Source organism: Leptodactylus fuscus, chromosome 11 (assembly GCF_031893055.1).
Source record: "Leptodactylus fuscus isolate aLepFus1 chromosome 11, aLepFus1.hap2, whole genome shotgun sequence".
Lineage (NCBI taxonomy): Eukaryota > Metazoa > Chordata > Amphibia > Anura > Leptodactylidae > Leptodactylus > Leptodactylus fuscus.
Genome location: NC_134275.1, coordinates 41,278,270 through 41,298,102, shown reverse-complemented (window position 1 = coordinate 41,298,102; position 19,833 = coordinate 41,278,270). Strand labels below are relative to the sequence as shown.

At 43.7% G+C, this 19,833-nt stretch overlaps 1 protein-coding gene across 1 annotated transcript; it reads left to right on the top strand.

Moving 5' to 3' along the window:
- Nucleotides 1-128: 128 nt before the first annotated feature.
- Nucleotides 129-13,582, top strand: ODF2 (outer dense fiber of sperm tails 2). The gene is made up of 20 exons (XM_075260790.1): nucleotides 129-143; nucleotides 1,545-1,670; nucleotides 2,440-2,565; nucleotides 3,412-3,582; nucleotides 3,662-3,849; nucleotides 4,401-4,530; nucleotides 4,615-4,746; nucleotides 5,750-5,824; nucleotides 6,217-6,288; nucleotides 6,384-6,500; nucleotides 7,680-7,865; nucleotides 8,000-8,109; nucleotides 8,302-8,437; nucleotides 8,982-9,092; nucleotides 9,330-9,434; nucleotides 10,568-10,726; nucleotides 11,149-11,249; nucleotides 11,709-11,871; nucleotides 12,220-12,345; nucleotides 13,357-13,582. Exons 1-20 carry the CDS (start codon nucleotides 129-131, stop codon nucleotides 13,528-13,530), a joined length of 2,523 nt encoding a protein of 840 aa, XP_075116891.1. The 3' UTR covers nucleotides 13,531-13,582.
- The last annotated feature ends 6,251 nt before the right edge of the window (nucleotides 13,583-19,833 follow it).

Here is a 19,833-nt window from a genome sequence, read left to right as displayed (position 1 = left end):
CTTTCGGTACGACATTTGAATAAACCAATGAACAGCCTGGGGGCGTGTCCCGGAACAAAGCCGAACACAAGTGAAGCTAATGGGGTGTCCATAGGGGAAATAAGGGGTTTGGGGGTTCGGTGACAAAGATGGCGCCGCCTATGGTAAGAGTGAAGCTGTAACTGGATATTATGTAGAGGAGGGGTCGGTAGCGGCTGCAATGCATCTAACGAATACATTTGCTTATGCTTTGCTTGGTACAAGTCTTCGCCTGAACATGATGCATCATAGTTATTCTGTGACCTGTAGTCCCACAACATCTCCAGACTACAGGTAGTGGCTCCTTGACTGTTGTGAAACTACAACTCCCAGCATGCTTGGCAGCTGCAGGATTTCTGGGCATGCTCGGAATTGTAGTTCTGCACTTTTCTAGTAGACTTTGTGCTTTAATTCTTGACAGTTTTCAGAATCTTTGCTTGTTGTCAGTGAATTGATCTTCCCAGAGCCCGAACACCCAGCTGGTCACCGGATCAGGACAGGAGTTGGGCCAGGCAGGTGTCCATTCGCTGATGGCAGAGATCTTGGAAATACTGAATTTTAATAGGATAAAATAGCATTCACTTATTCAATGCAAAGCTTTATTGACAAAAGTGAAAAGAATCAGAAGTTTTTAATCCCACGTGGAATGGTATATAGTGACAGTCTGGTTTGTTTCCTGTATACCTCCAGTATGGTGCGGCTGGGCATTACCTGGCCTCTCCCACATCAGGGTGGGGTTTGGCATCTTGAGTAGACAGTTGTAAGAGGCATCAGTAACTATAGGAACAGTTTACTAGGAGAGGCGTCTCTGGGGGTTTGGTACAGTCTTGTAAAGCTTCAGCCGAGGAGCCTGAGGATTTCTTCTCCTTATTGCGGTAGGAGGATGCCCCACCATTGTGGTGTTTATACATTGCCCCCTCATGTCTGTCATTTCTTATAATCCCTTTCAATGTAATCTTTTTACCTTAAGGTTCTCCTCCGTTTACAAGTTCTCTGCTTCGAATGAATATTCTTTAGACTGAGAGACTGGAAACTCATCATGATAATGTAAGCGGCCTTGTAGCAGGATGTCTTCAGCCATCCACTGTGAACACAAAGGGCTCTATTCAAGCAGAGATCCTGAAAATGGTGAAGAATTGACAGCTATCATCCCTCCATCTGGTCACTTTGCGACACCTTCACTCATATAAATGAATGGAGTCACACTGTAACTGTAAGGATACAGCGACTGCAACTTCTAGTTGCAAAAAAAAATCGAGCAACTAGACTAAAAGTCGCAGTCACAGCATCCTTGAGGGCGCAATGCAGCTCCATTCACTTACAAAAGTAAAGGAATCGCAAGGCGACATAGCGATGTTTGGTTGTGGCCGAAGTCGCTGTAAATATTTGATGCGCTTAACCCCTTGGTGTTCGGCCGCTTACACGCACTCAGATGGGAGCGAGGTATTCGATCGAATACTACTCGCTCATCTCTAATTACCACCTTACTTCTGATATTGAGATGTACCTCATTCTTCTTGCTTCAGAAAACCATCCACCAAAAAGCCATGAAGAACCGTTCACCCTCCCCGCCACTACACGTCCACGTAGATGAAAGCACTCCCGTACATGTCCATGTTAAGAAGGGGCCCAAAATCTCCTCCAAAGTACAGGTAAGACACAGCTACTTTTGTTTGGTCCCATGTATATGTCACCCGCAGATGCTGTATATACAGGGTTTATTAAAGGGGTTGTTCACAATGGCCAATGAATCGGTTATCAATATGAAATCTTGTGGGACTGAAACCCAGCACCCCCTATGATCAGCTGATTTTTTGCACACTGTACAGAACTAGAAGCAGAAGACTCCGTGACTAAACATGCCCACTATGTCATAGTACACCTAAAGTGCTATACTCCTGTATACACCTCCACCAATCCATGGTGTTTCCTTCATTGTTTACCAGGTATAGCTCCATACTCTTAGTAGTGGTTGTACTTGGTATTACAGCTCAGTGCAGCTAAGTCATTCAAGTGGATGGGATAGAGCTGAAATACCAAACACAACCGCTTTGAAGGGGATGCGGCAGTAGCTGGAGTGTTGCTGCCCCTTCAATCCACCAGTCACAGTGGTGCCAAGAGCTGGACCCCCCACATGAGGTAATATTGGTGGCCTATTGAATGCATAAACTCTTTGTTCTAGTTCTGGGGAACTCCTATAGTTTTGTTGAGATGGCACCCAGCTCTCCATAAATCTACATTGCTATGTTATAGTTCCCTCTCTCGTTCTGCTCTGCTGGTGTGTCACAAAAACCACAGTTTTCTGACTCGGGAATCAGCAAGCTCAGGATGGACACTGCTCAAGCCCCATGCTGTGCTTAGAACTGTGGCATCATATATATATATCAGGCAGCTGGTGTCACTGAAATATTCTGTTAACAGAAGGGAACCAAAAGTAAAGTGAAGAGTGACATGGGAAATCTACGACGTAGTGCTAAGGTAAAGACCAGAGTGCCTTGGATTCCCCCAGGAAAAGCATCTATGAGGGATACAGGCTTCAAGTGGGAGGTAAGTGATTCTCATGGATATGAAAATAAACTGCATGCGCAGTACAGGCACAGAGAGGGTTAAATGCATAATATCTAAGAGACGCTTCAAACAGATATGCTGCTGAGTCAGGAGTATTGATCCGGATTTACTGCTGCTTCGGCCTCACATTAGACTTTCTCAGACCATCTTATGAAGGGATATTAGATGACTGATGACCGTTCCTTTGGATATTGTTGGCAGGCTGTGATATTGGATATTGTTACACTGCTGTGAGAAACCTTTCTGGGCTCCATTGTGGATACCGAGTGACGGGTCATTATTACCACTTTCCTTTGGATAGGTCATCAGTCAAAGTTCAGCGGGGTCTGACACCTGAGATCTCTGCAGATCAGCCACTTCTGCGTCACTGGCTTTTGGGCAGTTCAGTCCCAGTCAAGTGACTGAGGTTGAGCTGCGATACCAAGCATAGCCACGATACACTGTGCTGTGCTTTGTATTCAGTTAATAGGCTGCAGCGCTCACCCCAATACTTCAGCCTCTTCATACAACTGATCTGGGGGGAGGGTCTTGGGTGTTGAAGGATAGGTCATCAATCTTATAAGGCTTGAAAGGCCCTTTAAAGGAGGACTATTGATAGAATAGGCCATCATTATGATAAATGGGGATCTGAGCTCTGGGTCTTATGGAGATCCTGAGAATGAAGGTGCTGCAGCACTGTTTGATGGGGTTTTACCTTAGGATAGCTCAGTAGTAGTATGACACCCAGCTCCCCACTGATCAGCTCTTCGGCTTTTCACTGCCTGTCAAGCACATCTGGGTTATTATAAGTATAATGTGAAATCCTTTCTAAATTAATTTCAACAGGGTTTGACCCATCGCTTGGAGATCACTCCACCAGACATGGAGAAGATGATGTCAGCACTGCGCATGAGCGACCTCTCCACCGATGAAGAAGAGTATATGCGTGGCAAGATCAACTCCTACGAAAAGAAGATTGACAGCTTGATGTGTGAAGTCGGGACCTTGAAGACTGAGGTATGTCTGACACAGGGACGTCTGTATAGTTCTTTGGTACAGGGATAAAACATAACCTGTTCAATCTACTGACCATCAGGTCCAACAGCATAAAAGAGACCACTCCCTTGAGAGATATGAAGAGCGATTGGCTGCCTCCAAGCGGGCGCTAACCGCCAAGAATGAAGAGCTGAACGAGGTGTCTCTGGAACTGGTGGAGACGGAAAATGAAAACACCCGTCTGAGGAGGAGCATTGACCGAATCAAGGAAGAGACTGACTTAAGTTTGTAGGTATCAGAGTAAGAGTCGGCAAGAATGTTTCAATTTCAACCATAGGATAGCGAATAAGGAGCCATGTACACAGAGGAGTGTGAGGCATTCTTCTGCCTCAAATTACCTCTCCAAATAGCGACTCATAGTATAAAGTTCAAGCAGAATGGGAATTGGCAGCTAGATTGAAAATTGAAAACAATGAGATGAAATTTGGAGCTGGTTAAATTCAACTCCAAATTCCACCATGTGAACATACCTTAAGTATCTGATCACTGGGACATCGATGATCATAAGAACGGGGTCCCTATGTGTGTATATAGTGGTAATGCACATGCCTGACCACTATTTCATTCACTTCTATTGGCCATGTACACTGCTCTGTCAGTCCGATGGAAGTGGAAGGGTGGTCATGTGATCAGACATTTATCCCCTCAACTGTAAATAGAGGATTAAGGGAATAAGTGTTGTTCGTGGGAAACCCCTTTAAAGAATTCAGCTTGGCTCCTCATAGAGACTGTTACTAATATAATTTCCCTAATATTGTATGTAATATCTGCCATTTCAGGAGGGAGAAGCATCAGCTGCAGCAAGAGAAGTCCCATTTGCTATCAAAACTGGTGGAAGCGGAGATGGACGGGGCCGAAGCAGCAAGACAGGTTGATCAGTTGCGGGATACCATAAATCAGATGAGACATGTAAGTGATATATATTGCTGGGCGTTGCTATGGCGAGCCTTTAGATACAGACCCCTAAATCCTGAAGATTCCTGTGTTTTGCAGGAGAAGAGAATGACTAGTACGGACTTCAACATGCTCACTCGGCAGAAGGAAATCCTGCTGGAAAAGCTGAATACATTTGAAGAGACTAACAGGGCACTGAGGACTCTACTGAGAGAGCAGCACTGCCGAGAGGTGAGAGACTGACAGCGTATCTCCAGCCATACGCCTTAGCTTACTGATATTACTTCTAGCTCTGCACTTTCAGATGGACATGCATGGAAGCTATTTAATGTTTTTTTGGGGGGGACTTAAATATTGAAGACCTATCTTAGGATAGTTCAAGAATAACAGATTGGTGGGGGTCTGACACCCTGTACCAGCACAGATATGTTCTTGGTGTTGTACATTGTATAGTTGCTACTCGTGGTATTAGAGCTCTGCCCCATTTATTTCAATTGAACTGCAAATAGACCATATGAGTGATGAACACGTAGCCATGTGGTCTGGGATGCAGAACAGCTGATCAGAAGGGGTGCTGGATATTGGATCCCCAATGATCTTGATAGTGATGACCTATGCATTTCTCGGAAGCCTGGATGACTCTGTGACTGATGAAAACTCCATAGCTGCTAGAAAGCACGGCATATGTAGTTCACAGGATCCAATATTTCCTGCACAGACATGTCTGATTGATGGTAAGGGGCTATCTCTACTAATGATGTACCAAAGCAGAATAAACAGGTTGTCCAAGTATACTCCTCCATCGAATCTGACTTCGGGCCTGAGAGATTAAATCTGCACTTTGGGTGGGACAGTCGTAGAGACAGCCATCTGATAACTAGTGAGTGCATGGATAGAGACCACTCATTGTGCATTTGTGTTTCTCCATGCCAAAAATCACAAGGAGTACAAGAGTGTGCATGGCTTAACAAAATATAACAATTCAATAGAGCTGACTTGTATTACCAGGCAGAGCCCACAGACAGCTCTGGGATGGTTTCTATAAGAAAATCAATCCTGAACAATCCCTTTAAATCTATTGTTTTGCTTTAGTAAAATATTGTGGCCTTAAATATCAATCCAAATGTGGCTTGTTGTGTTCTGTTAATGTAATATGAAGACTGTGAGCTTGTTAGGTAAATGGTGGAGGCACAAAGAATACAGCTCAATGTGAATCTTCCTTCATTTCTTGCAGACAGAGACACATCGGCTGCTGGAGCAGAAGGAGCTGCTGCTGAAGAAACTGTCAGATGCGGACACTGAGAGAGCGGTATGTACACTGCCCTCTAATGGGGAACTGAGGCACTGATGGCAAGCCAGTTTATGGGCTCTATCCCCAGCAGTATAGGAATTAGCACTGTGAATACCAGGGATCAGCAACCTTCAGCTCCTATGATTCTACAACTATGACTGGTAGTTCCAGGTTGCCTATCCCTGACCTATACTATATACAGCAGCTGTAGTAAGCCTCTTCTGCCATCTCTCATCAAACCTGCGGCTACATGACTGCTAATCCTGCAGATACGCTATACATCCCCTGCAGGTGTGGTTAAATTGCACTTGTAGACTAGTAGAATATACAGACTGTCCCAATAACTGAGCACAAGACATTGATTTCTATGATCTAACCAGATCTAATCCCTGATGTCTTCCTTCACGTAGCATCTCCAGCTAAGACTTCACGAGAGAGACAAAGAGCTTGAAGATCTCAGGATTCAGCTGAAGACAGAGAAGGTTTGGGACATATCCATCTTCAGGAGAATCGGGTTTGGTCCTGATTTTAGTCACTATGTTAATAAAGCTCCAGCTCCCTTCTTATCTTTCCATAGGATCTATGTAGGACATCTACTGAATTTACAAAGTCACTTGAGGCAACAAGAGCTCATCTACAGGGGCAGCTGAGGAGCCGGGAGGCCGAGAATAATCGACTATCTGTCCAGCTCAGGGTAAGAAGAAGGGAATGATGACATCTGTAATGTAGCCCAGTGATTTTGGGGTTACTTCATCACAGACATTGGCAACATAATGCTCAAGGATCCATCACTAAAACAAAGCTGCAGCTGTGAATGGAAACTGGCATGTCACATCATCACAGCCTGCAATATAATCTGTAGAGAACCAGCAGGAAAGTCAAACAGCTATGGATCAGCATGGCACCCTTGTTAAAGGGGTTGTGCCATAACACTTTATCAAAGAATAGGGGATAGGTGTCTGATCAGCAGGGATCTGACACCTGGGACCACTACTTGTCTCATGAGCTCGAAAACCAAGTCCCTCTGCTTGAAATTAACTGTGGTCGCACATGTGCAGTACTGAGGAAAGCCAAATACAGCAAAGCAATTTCCTGCAGTCTTGTAGAAATGATTGACATAGCTGTGACCACTGCTCCTATCAGAGGGACTCAGGGCCCCATTTCTCACATTCGTTGGGCATCCCCACTGCTTAGACCGTTATCCCCTATCTTGTGATGAATGGTACATCCCTTTTAAAGTACAGCTACTAGGTGCCTGGTCAATCACAATGGTTGGACACCCATAAATCAGATATTGGCGACATATTTAGGAATATTCTACCAATCACTTAAAGGGTTCTTTTCTATACACACACATTTACAATATATCCTCAGAAAGTTCTCTTATGGCATATCCCGACTCCTGTCCTGCCATTTATACAACACTGGACAACCCCTTTAGCAGCTATAACAGGAGTGCATCTCTGTGCTGTTATGGCAGGGTGTACACCACACTTAGGGGGCATTCACACTTGCACCCGTCTCCTCCCACCAGGTCTCCGTCCTATTTCCCAAGCAAACTGGATAGGGAAATAGGTTGTGTTTTTAAAGCAAACCACCGGTTTCAGTATGCAGCCTCTTCTCTGAGAAACTGTTTTGTTTGTTGTTTGTTTTTTTGTGTACGGACATAAAGTTGAACATGTAGGACTTTGTGTCCATCCAAAACATACAGTTTCCAGGCGGAGAAGCTGCATACGGACACTGGCGGTTTGCTTTAAAAACCTATTCAAATGAATGGGTTTTAAAACTGACCTCCGGGAAGCCGGCAGGCAGACACGGGTTTCAAGTGTGAAGGCCCCCGTAGCCATACTCTACTTTTCTATTGCGGTTTCAGAACATGGAGCACAATGAGATCCGACATAAGGAAGAACTTGAACTGCTGACCGCACAACTACATGACCTCAAGACCAAACTGGAGTCCGACAAAGAAGGGCTGAAGAAATCGGCTCGTGCCCAGAAGCATCGGGCAGAGAAAAGTGAGGAGACCTTAAAGCTTCTTAATAGTCAGCTCCTGGCAAAGGTGAGCAACACTTACTACAATTGTGTCATTACATATGTGAGTCCGATGGGATCCAGCAGCTAGGATTCTCATCATTAGCCTGATAGTGTTTATGTAGTAGGCCTAAAAACACCATCTTTCTTGTTTTATGACAGGACGCTGAGCTCTCTTCTGCGTTATCAAGTATTGACACCTTGAAGAGCCGTTGTACCATGCTGACGAAAGAGAGAAGTCACGTGGAATCTGAGCTTGTCCTGCTAAATGAGTAAGAGGGGCGGCCTATCCAGGCTACTTACCCTGGCAGCCTAACGTATATATGGTGTACACAGGAGAGATGGTCGGGGAGCACTACAGATATCAGTGGAGTCTACTGGTTCTGTACTGGAAACGTATAAGGGCTAATGTGTTCACCTTCTGGAAATCCACGTTGTGATGATTCTGTCTTGTGTTCTTACAGCCGGATGACCCAACTATTAGAAGAAAAGCAGCATTCGGAGGAGAAAGCACGCTCTGAGCGGGAATCTTTACAACAGTCACTACACCAGCAGACAGCAGCGAACACTAGCCTCCGCCTGGAATATGAGAAGCTTAAGGTTTGTTACACCTATTATTACACATATGATGCTGGTCATATAATGGTGCAATACTGTATTGTGTGTGATTCTTTCATTGTCTCATTGAAAGTCTATGGCATGTACACTACCAACATTACCTCTAGGGGGAAAGCCAAGCAAAACCTTGAGAGCATAGTGTTCAGCTAAGTGCTTCTATCTTTGCTTCGGAAATGTGGAGTCTCAGTAACTACAAAAATTTACATGGTTGGAAATAAGGCATGCAAACATGCCGTTAGGCGCATCCAGGGGGTGACCACAGCTGCCAGTGTACCCATTCTCACCTGTGTTTGCTGCACATCGGGAGTGGTCAGCCTTTATGGTAGGTGGTGGTGGACCCCGGATGAAAATGGATGCTCTGGAGGACACTCCCCGGGTGCACCGATCTGCTCCATTACATCCATTGCACTTTGACACGTAAAAGTGATTTTTACTATGTCACTAACCATCTGTACAACCGCATATAAGGGGATTTGGAGGTGGCGGAGTCGCTTTAATGAATGTCTTTCTCGCCTCTTTAATACAGACACAACTAACAACTGTGGAGGAGAAGCTCACTCTGGCTCACAGTGAGGTGCAGCAGCTCAAGAGCTCCCTGCGGCAGTACGAGGGGCTTGTAGATACCTACAAAGATCAGGTTTGTTATACTGCCCCCTCTGGTCTGTATTAGTAACTAATAATCTGTCAGCCCTTATACAAGTCCCTAAGATATTATTACATAAAGCAATGCTGATAGAATCAAGTGTCCCACCTGCCCAGTGCCATAGCCTGTAATATTTAGTGACACATGCATGGTCCTTTACCATTCTGGACGCTGGGAAAGCTGAATAACAACCATGTTGCAAAGATACAACCAATTCTTTCCTTTCTACAGATGAAAAAAACCCGCCAAGAAGCCGATCAAATGTGTGTACAGCTGGAAAGATCTGACCTGGAGAATAAGAACATAAAGGAGGAAATGAACCTGGAGCTGGAGCAGGTACATTGGGCATTTATTTCAGGTAGATTAGGATAGGTGACAAGTGTCTGATTGGTGAGAATCCCATGAGAATACGTGTTCCTTGTAACCCCTTCTGAATGGCGCAGAGGTTGTCCAATGGTATTGCTGCTCCATTTATATCTATGCGACTATTGGAGAGAAGCCTTGGTTACAAGGACCCCTATACGCTTGTGATCACTGTGAGTTAGACTGGGTTAGACTTTAGATACTTATCACCTAGACTGTCTATAGGGAAAAGGTTGTAAACATGGCACAGCCCCTTTATAGCCACTTGGTCCCCAATTCAAAAGTTGTAATCCATGGGTAGCATCCTGTGTAGCAGAGACCTAAGATACTTATATGTGCCATGACTGCTGTGTTTTACTAGCAAGAACTGGCACATGTTGGCCAGCCATGACATATTGGAGTTGTGATGGGGCTGAATGCATGGCACCCATATACATATGTGACTAGTGACTGAGGCTGTGGCATTGAGAATTATCTAAAACTTGAGGATACGGAAGATGTTTTTGTATTATTTAGATGGTCTTAGGATTCACATGTGGGGGTGGGGGGCAGCGGTCTGCACCTATCTGGAGCACTTGGTGTAATTTGCATTCTGGACATTGGTGGACACAGAAGCGGGAAGACGTTATCCACCAGGATATGATACAATGATGTTTTTCTGATGACCAAAACGGGCCTCAGAGACGCATTATGTGGACCATAATGTCATATAACATTGCTGGGACTTTTAACCATGCATTGCCCTGGACTAACAAGACAACTAAAACATCAGGCAACCAATCACAGTCGATGGTTTCCTTCAAGAGACAATCCCTGAGAAACCAATGGCTATTGAAGATTTTTAGAAGTTTCCTGCCGCATCCAACAACGACCTGCTCTGAAATTTTCATGTGCTTGCCCAAGAAATATGAAAATTGTTATGGAAAGTGACCATCTTATGCAGGATGGGGGATACATTTTACTTCTGGAGAACTAATATCTAAGACCATACATTGCACCACTCAATTCATGAAGGGATCCAACTTCTTGGTGTCTGTGTCCACCAATTTTCAGAAAAGTTCCCTGCATGCAAGAGTATCTCACAGTAGCCCCTCCTTTGTCTCCAGATTCATCGAAAATTTCAGAGTCGCTTGGAAGAACTGGAGAAGTTACCGGAGATGCTGAAGATTACAGAGCTGAGGCTTCAGGAGTGTCAGGATCAGCTGCAGGGATACGAGCATAAGAACTCCGAGCTTTCTTCTATCATCTCGGATTTGCGTATTCGGGTAAGGAGCAGGCAGCAGTTCTGCTGTGAAGATGCAAGATACATCAAGAAGGCAATAGTCCATGGCTTCACCAATTTCACCATGGCTTTACCCAGTCCTGTAATGACACTTAACTGTACCCTTAAAATCTCAACATGTGAGTATATATGGATGACCTATATAGTCCCAAGCAAGAGAATTCCAAGACTACAGATCTGTGTAGGAAAGCATAAAGGAGGCAGAATAAGCATGATCAGATAGTTCAAGAACCAGGCTGTCACAAACTCTGGATTGTCGGATGTCTGGCTGGAAGACTCTGCAATGTCGGACGCCAGACTGAGTTTGTAGATAGTGGTAATGGATGATAGCAAGGTCTGACCACCACCATTTAGAATCCTGAATAAATACAGACTACAATCTTTACATGTTTGGTGATTTTGTAGATGGAGCAGCAGGGAGACAAGATGGAGTCCACAAGAGATCGCTATCAGTCTGCAATGGAGGAGAACAAACTTCTAGCATTGAAAGTGGAAGAGTTAGAAAGGTAAGAAATCTGTGATACATCAGTGTAAGGTGACGCTCACATGGTGGTGATTTCCGTCTATTTGCACAGTCTGTTCATGGACCCAATGAATTTTATACGGGCTTTCACACGTCTACTATTAAGGACTGTACAGGCATATTGAAGTCAGTGGGGGAATTATATTTTGCAAGCTATACGACCAGACCACAGGCCACTGGTCTATGGCACCCTTAGGACTGCACACAAGGTGTAATGAGGTCACTTACTGCTGAAGACAAGGAACCTCTGGGGCAAAATGTTCCTCAATTACATGTAAATTTTTTAATATTTGAGATTTTATAAAGGGCGGGATATTGATAGGATCTGAGCTGCAGTAGCGTGGCACCAAGCACAGGCCATCAGTATCTAGTCCTGGGGAACAGACAGGGCTCGCTGTCACATACTTGTATGTTGCTAGAATGCAGTACTTTGCTCTTTAAGGAGACTAGATGACTCTGGAACTCAGAACCGAGAACTTCTTCAAGTTGTGGCCAAACGGGAAGAGAGTATTCATCAGAACCAGCTGCGTCTAGAGGAGAAGTCCCGGGAATGTGCATCACTATCTCGCCAGCTAGAGGCAGCCATTGAGGACGCACGTAGACAGGCAAGTGGGACTTCTGCTAAGTATAAGGTTCCATACACACTGCATTCAATGATTCTGTTACAGGTTTGTCTTCCTGGCATAACTTACTAAAAGCCTCTTGTCATCTATTAACTTTAATTACCTCTTGGTGGCGCTCTGCTTAGGAAAGTGCAGTCTTATGAGTTTTCCAACACAGTAGAAAAGTGCTATACTGATGTAGAATGGCCAAAAGAGAGATGGGTGATGGAGCCCTATAAATGTCTTACATATACATACATTTCCAGCATGTACCTCAAACAGACTCCAAGATATGCCAAGCAACAATGCAGCGGTCTCTGGCACTAACCAAAAAACTAATGTGTCTTTTAGGTGGAGCAGACCAGGGAGCGAGCCTCGTCCAAAGAGAGGGTAACACAATCCAAGCTCTTGGATCTGGAGACGCAACTGAGCAGAACAAAAACCGAATTAAACCAATTTCGCCGAAGCAAAGAAGATGTAAGTTGTGGATAACTAAAACATTGTAAATCCAAGTCTTGGGCTAGAGTGCAGTTCGGCCAAGAGATATGGAAGACATTCAGACCAGAAATTCCCATGTGCAACCTCAATATTAATTCCTACAAAATACCTTTAATGGGGTAACTTACTAGCCCTGGCTATTCTGCTCTGCTGCAGCAACATCCATGATCAGTCACATGGCCATATCTCTGCCACAGCCAACGCAAGCCCTATAATGACACTGCTGCGTTGCATACTGGGTGGCGTATTTAGGTTTCATCAGGATGACATTCACTTGGTAGAATCTTTAGGGGTTTTGCACCTCAAAATCTCCAGATGCCGGCCTGAATCTGACTCCCATGGTTTTATCTTATTTTCTGCAGTGAAAGCCGAGGTGCAGGGTCTCATTCCCTAGTATATGAGGCTAGTCTTATGTGTAAACCTACCACAGAAAATTGAGCCTGACTTTTGGCTTTCTGCTGCAGTTTCCACAGTGCTGGTTTTTGTAGAGGAAGGTGGACACCTACCTCAAATTCCACTATGTGAATATACCCTAAAACTGAGTGCTTAACACATAGCAACCAAATCACGTCTTTCATTCCCTCTGAGGCCACGTCGGTAATCTGACTGGTTGCTAAGAACTACGCCTTGGTTTATTTTAGATCTTTCACAATGTAATATGGCAAACAGTGCCCTGAACCAGCAAGGGGTGTGAGGGTATGTTCATAAATCCATGTTCAGAGTCTGTATTTGATGCTTCACGTCAGTCGTGTCTGAGTGAGGCCAACTATTAAGATTAAATGATGATTAACCCTTTGTAAAAACCCCTTTTATCTACCCTATGGCTGATGCAGTGGAGACAGTACTGGAAGGTGATCTTGTGTGTAATAGAAGACATACCATGTGTCCCTATAGATTTTGCTGTGCCCTATTGCTGTGTGCAGTGTTTCCTGGATTGGGGGTCTGGATAATTTTACACAATATTAATTCTAGACCTCATTTCCCCACTAGGCCGAGAGACGGTTTCAGAGTCGCCTGCAGGATCTTAAAGATCGTTTGGAACAGTCCGAGAGCACAAACCGCAGCATGCAGAACTATGTCCAGTTCCTGAAATCCTCGTACGCCAATGTCTTTGGGGAGGCTACTCTATCCAGTTCTCCAATCCGGCCCCGTACCCCTCTCTGAAAAGACGACTAAACCTCAAGTATAGCTTTCCGTGGATCACAAGGCATCTGGAGACCTAATTCCATCTTGTAGGGGCAAGCCCTGGGGTGTGGCCTGGACTCAGGGAGACGGATTTAGAAATTCTCTACTAAACTTGACTGCGGTTTAAAGATAACTTTATTTTGTGGACTTTACTAATTTATACTGATTCTTACTCTATATTTTATGTGTAAACTATACCGTACGCCCTCTCCTACTCATTCACTGAGCAGTTTTGTTTCCCTCTGGTATAACTTAAACATACAGGGTCTAAATCTGGCACTGACAACATACTGGAGGTGTCATCCATAGTAACCAATCAAAATCCAACACTAAATCCTCTTCAAGAGGTTATAAAACGAAAGAAGTGATCTGATTGGTTGTAAGTAAGGGGCTTTCCAATCAAATTGGAGGGTGGGGTAAAATTCAAAAATGAAAGAAGCGATACTGACTGACCTACAGCCCCTTGTTCCATTGTGTGTCGCCACTGGCCGGTCTGGAAGGAAGGTGACATCATAGCTAATATTTCACCAGTACCCAGCATGTGACCACTGAGACAAGCAATTGGTACTCATCATGTGACCAGTGACGTCATACGAGCAGCTTCACTTCTGAGCAGGCCAGTATGGTACATACAGTCACAGTTTTCTAATAAATGCCAATATGCACCTGGGCTTGTAACTTAAAACCAATAGCAAGTTTAGGTTCAGCCCAGCAAATGGTAGTAAAAATCTGATGTTACTGCGGACTGATCCTGTGACTATTATGTGAAAAGCCAAGGAATCAGCCACGGCTATCTCATTATTTAGTTACTGTATTCAGTATAGCGCCCTCTGTGGCTGGCTTTACTATTGAGGCCAACAATACTACTGTGAATATTATCGAACAATAGCAGGCCTTTGTATCGTGCATATATACAGAGTAGAAAGGGGAGGTGGGTCTTATTAAAATAATGTGTCATACACCCCCAACTCCCAGGCACCCAAAGCAGTGTACGGTTTTGTCATGTTTGTACTGTGTTTTATATGTGGTTTTCTATTATTTATATGAAGGGTTACAATAATGATTTATATTCAGATTTGCAATGTCAAACAAAATCTGAGCCGACTACAATAAAAGATTTTGTATGAATTAATACATAACAATATTATTTGCTGTTACTGTTTTCTCACCTTTTAGCTAATCAATATAGCCGACGTTACAGATCCCACATACAAGTACCAAATAGATTTTGCATCTAACCTTTTAACAAACCTTACATAAATCAATAGTACAGTATATGTACATGAGAAGTGACATTATATATGCCCATGATATTATAGTTGACATTTTTTAGCCATATACCCCCTCTGCGAAGTCTCTCTCTAAATCTCAGTTCTCCCTGAGCTGGTGGCTGAAGACTAACTACTGTCTCCTATACACTGCACACAGAAAGTAGAGGAGATTCTGCTCGCTCACTCGGTAGGATCATATAGGACATTCTATAGAAGAACTGACCTGCATAGAATGAGATTCAAAGCTTACAATTATCTGTGCCGGTGTCTCTCCTCTGCAGGAGAATGACCGATGGATATGAAGAAAACCGCGCTACTCTCTTGGGATAAACCAATACAAGCACTTTATTCCACTTTCTTAAAAACACGACGCTACAACACAGCGTTTCGGGGATTCCCCTTTTTCAAGTGTCACAAAACACACAATATACCCTAATAAAAATAACAAATGGCATAATAAATGCAACAGAAGGCAAAATAAATAAAAATACACATATGCATATAAATATATAAACATATAAAAATAGGTAGAATGGCAGGTCTTAAATATGAATGTTCCATTACACAAGTATTTATCGTTGTTTGTCATTAATCCAGCAAAGTCAAACAAAGTTGCTACCCCAGCTATTGGTGATAGTTGTAGCTACATAAAGTGACCAACTGTAATATAATGCAGGTTGGTCACTTTATGTAGCTACAACTATCACCAATAGCTGGGGTAGCAACTTTGACAAACAACGATAAATACTTGTGTAATGGAACATTCATATTTAAGACCTGCCATTCTACCTATTTTTATATGTTTATATATTTATATGCATATGTGTATTTTTATTTATTTTGCCTTCTGTTGCATTTATTTATTATGCCATTTGTTATTTTTATTAAGGTATATTGTGTGTTTTGTGACACTTGAAAAAGGGGAATCCCCGAAACGCTGTGTTGTAGCGTCGTGTTTTTAAGAAAGTGGAATAAAGTGCGTGTATTGGTTTATCCCAAGAGAGTAGCGCGGTTTTCTTCATATCCATCGGTCATTCTCCTGCATCTTCTGTTCCCTAAGGGGTTCTGGATTGAATTACTGCTGCTGCCAATCTTCCTTGTATTGTATTAACAATCTATTCCTGTGGTTGCTCGGTATTATCATTTGTTCCTCGGTTCTCTCCTCTGTCACTCAGCTTCTGTCCAGTCCTCCACTCTGTGACCTCCTATTTTGTCTGCTTAGAGATTTCAGAATGAATAGAGCAGGAAGAGTCAGAATGGTGGAGAAGGAGGTGGCATGTTTATTATATTCACTTGTACTTTTGAAAAGTTACTGACCAATTACCAAATGGTCAATAACATCTCAGACAACGTAGGCTAGCTTCACACCTGCGCTGGTCTCTCTATCATTCAGGTCTGCTGCTGGACTCGAACAACAGAGAGCTGAACTGCTGAAACAGTTACTCACAGCACTCCATAGACTAAAATCTGCTGTGACACCCAGTGCATAACACAATCCAACACCACAAAGCAAGGGAATAAAGGCCGGTGCTGTTGTAGGATCAGGAAAACCCAATTACCATAAGTAATTATCCTTTTCCCCATGACAGCGCCAGAGAGGGAATAAAATAGGATCAATCAGGAATGGACCACCGATTGAGGTAACTTTCTACCAAAGGACAGGTCAGAAGCTGCTCCCACATCCAATCTGTAGTGGTGGAAAAAAAGGGCAAGGTGAAGACCAGGTAGCTGCTCTACAAATTTAATCTTTCAAGGTGTTCGCCTTCTCTGCCCAAGACGTGGCAATAGCTCTAGTGGAGTGGACCTTAAGATCCCCTGGTGGAGACAACCACAAGGAGCTGAAGCCAACCCAATAGCCAATTTCACCCATGAGGCCAGGGTACTCTTGGTAGAGGTTTAGCCGCAGTTGGGACCTGAAAAATACACAAACAGGGAACTAGACTTTGTCCAATCTGAGGTGTCCAATAAATACTGAATCAGGTAACGTCTAACATCTAAACAGTAGGATTTCACTTTCTTCGGATTCCTAAGTTAGCACAAAAGGAAGATAACACTATCTCCTGGGTATGGTGAAATTTGGAGGCAACTTTAGGTACAAAGGCAGGGTCTGGACTAAGAATAACTGTCTTCCAGTATTGTCAAGAAAGGAGGGTTGATTGACAACCAATGGAGCGCACTAATCCGCCGGGCTGGAGTGAGGGCTACAAGTAAAATGATTTTGAGAAAGGGACCTAATTGAACTTTCCACCAAGGGTCCAAAAGAAGGATTAGCTAGAGCATTAAGCACCAGGTTCCCAGGACAGAATCTAGAACGAGCCACCGGTCTGCTCTTAAAAGAGGCTCTGATAAACCAAATGACCCAGGTATTCTCCACCAGCTTGACCTGGAAAAGGGCACCCAAGGCAGATACCTGCACTTTGAGAATTCTGGTGGATAACTTCCTTTCCATATCCTTCTGGAGAAAATCTGGGTTCCAAGGAATAGGAACCTCTGGCCCCACACACATAGAACCCCTAAAATTCCTGAAACAACCCAGGTTTTTGCATAGGTCCTAGAGGTCACCATCTTTCTACTCTTCAAAAGGGTATCAATGATTTCTCTGGAAAACCCCCTTGCTTCAAGTTCCAAGCAGTCAGATGCAGATGGTCAGAAATGGGATGCTAAACAGGACCCTGCGTTTCAGGAGAGTTGGAACCTTCGGGAGGATCTATAGGTCTGTCACCAACAGGATCCTCAGAGAAGAGAACCAAGCCCTCCTTGGCCAGAAAGAAGTATTCAGGATGACTCTCGCCCAATCCTTCAAACTTTTTTTTTTTTTTTATTACTTAGGGAATCAGAAAAAAAAGAAGGGTGGGACAGAATAAGTTAGACTGAAATCTCATTCGTGAGAAAGAGCATCCACCCCAAGGGAGGATTCCCCACGGAATCCAGAAAGAAAAACAGAGGGACCTTCTTGTTGGAACGGTTGGCAAATAGTTCCACCTCAAGCATCCCCCAGGAATCCGCTATCCTCTGAAAAACCAACTGGTCTAACTCCTATTCCCCCAGTCTCAGGGCATGACGACTTAGTCTGCTCTGGATTTTTTGGACCACCTTATACGAAGAGCAGACAGGAAGAGAATGGAAGGCTCCAACAATCTCAGAATCTGGGCCATAGTCCAATCAGGAATTGGGATCTTGTACCCCATGTCTGTACAAATAAGCCACCACAGTTCTGTTGTCTGAGAGAATTCTTACACGGTGACCCTGAATAAGGGAAGTGGCCTTCCTTAGGTCCATCAGAACTGCCCATAGCTCCTTCAAGTTTGAAGATGCCCGAAGGTGACTGTTGGCCAGACCCCCTGAAAGTCTAGGGAACTCAGATGAGCTCCCCTCACCATCAGGGGCTGGAACCCATGGTGATCACTAGAGGAATTGGGGTCCTCCAGGGCAGTCCTCATCAAATTGTCCCTTTTTGTCCGCCAGGCCAGGGAAGAATGGAATCTGTGAGATAATAGCATATTCCTGTCCAAATCCCTGTTCCTCTCCCATACTGGCAAAATTTCTGCCTGCAGAACCTGGGAGTGGCCCTAAGACCAGGGGACAGCCAGAAACCAAGCTGTGAGGAATCCCAGTACTGACATGGCTCTCCTTATAGAGACTCGGGATGGAAGCGAAGAGAGTCCACCAGACCCTAAACCATCAACATTTTCTGCATCACCAAGTCCAGAATACCCCCCCCAAAAAATTGATGCCTGGAGGGGGACCAACCTGGATTTTTTGAGGTTGATCAACCCTGTAATGATGAGACCCTCGTTATTATTATTATTATTTTTTTTTAAAGGTATTTTTACTTCATATCAGTCCTTTAGGAATCTTGTGTTTAAGCTGTGTTTACATTGGAGGTCAATTCACTTCAGTGGTTTATGTTATGGTTTACTAGCTGGTACCCGCGACTTCGTCTGCGGTGATTGTAGAAGTGGGTATATACAGGTGCGGGTAAGGTTTTTGTACTGTGTATAAGGGATGGGATATGAAATGTAAGTTTGTATCTTGTTTTTGCTGTAATTCAGAGAATACGTGAGACTTTTGTGTTGAAGTTAATTTGTATTTGAGCTGCTATACGGTGTTGGTATAAACTGTACATAGTGACTTTGGAACAGAGGGATTTGAAGTTAACCCTTTCCCGCCGATGGCATTTTTTGATTTTCGTTTTTGACTCCCCTCCTTCTAAACCCCATAACTTTTTTATTTCTCTGCTCCCAGAGCCATATGAGGTCTTAATTTTTCCTAGGACAAATGTTTCTTCATGATGCCAGCATTATTTATTCTATATAATGTACTGGGAAGCAGGGAAAAAATTCAGAATGGGGTGGATTTGAAGAAAAAATGCAGTTCTGCGACTTTCTTACGGGCTTTGGTTTTACGGCATTCACTGTGCAACCAAAATGACGTCCCCTATATTCTGTGTTTTGTTACGATGCCGGGGATACCAAATTTATATGGTTTTATTTACATTTTGACCCCTTAAAAAAAGGCAAAACTGTGTTAAAAAATTTTTTTTTTTGAAAATTCCGACAGCCGTAACTTTTTTATACGTGTGTGTACGGGGATGTATAGGGCGTCTTTTTTGCGGGACCGGGGGTACTTTGTAGTTCTACCATTTTCAGGAAATGTTATTGCTTTGGTCACTTTTTATTCAAATTTTTATCAGAATCAAAACAGTGAAAAAACGGCGGTTTGGCACTTTTGACCATTTTTCCCGCTACGGCGTTTACCGAACAGGAAAAATATTTGTATAGCTTTGTAGAGTGGGCGATTTTGGACGTGGGGATACCTAACATGTATGTGTTTCACAGTTTTTAGCTACTTTTATATGTGTTCTAGGGAAAGGGGGGTGATTTGAATTTTTAATCCTTTTTATTTGTTTTTATATTTTTTGTTTTAAACTTTTTTTTTGCATTTATTAGACCACCTAGGGGTATTGACATGGGTGGGCGGTGTCGCGGATTGTCAGAGCGGTGGGGGTCGG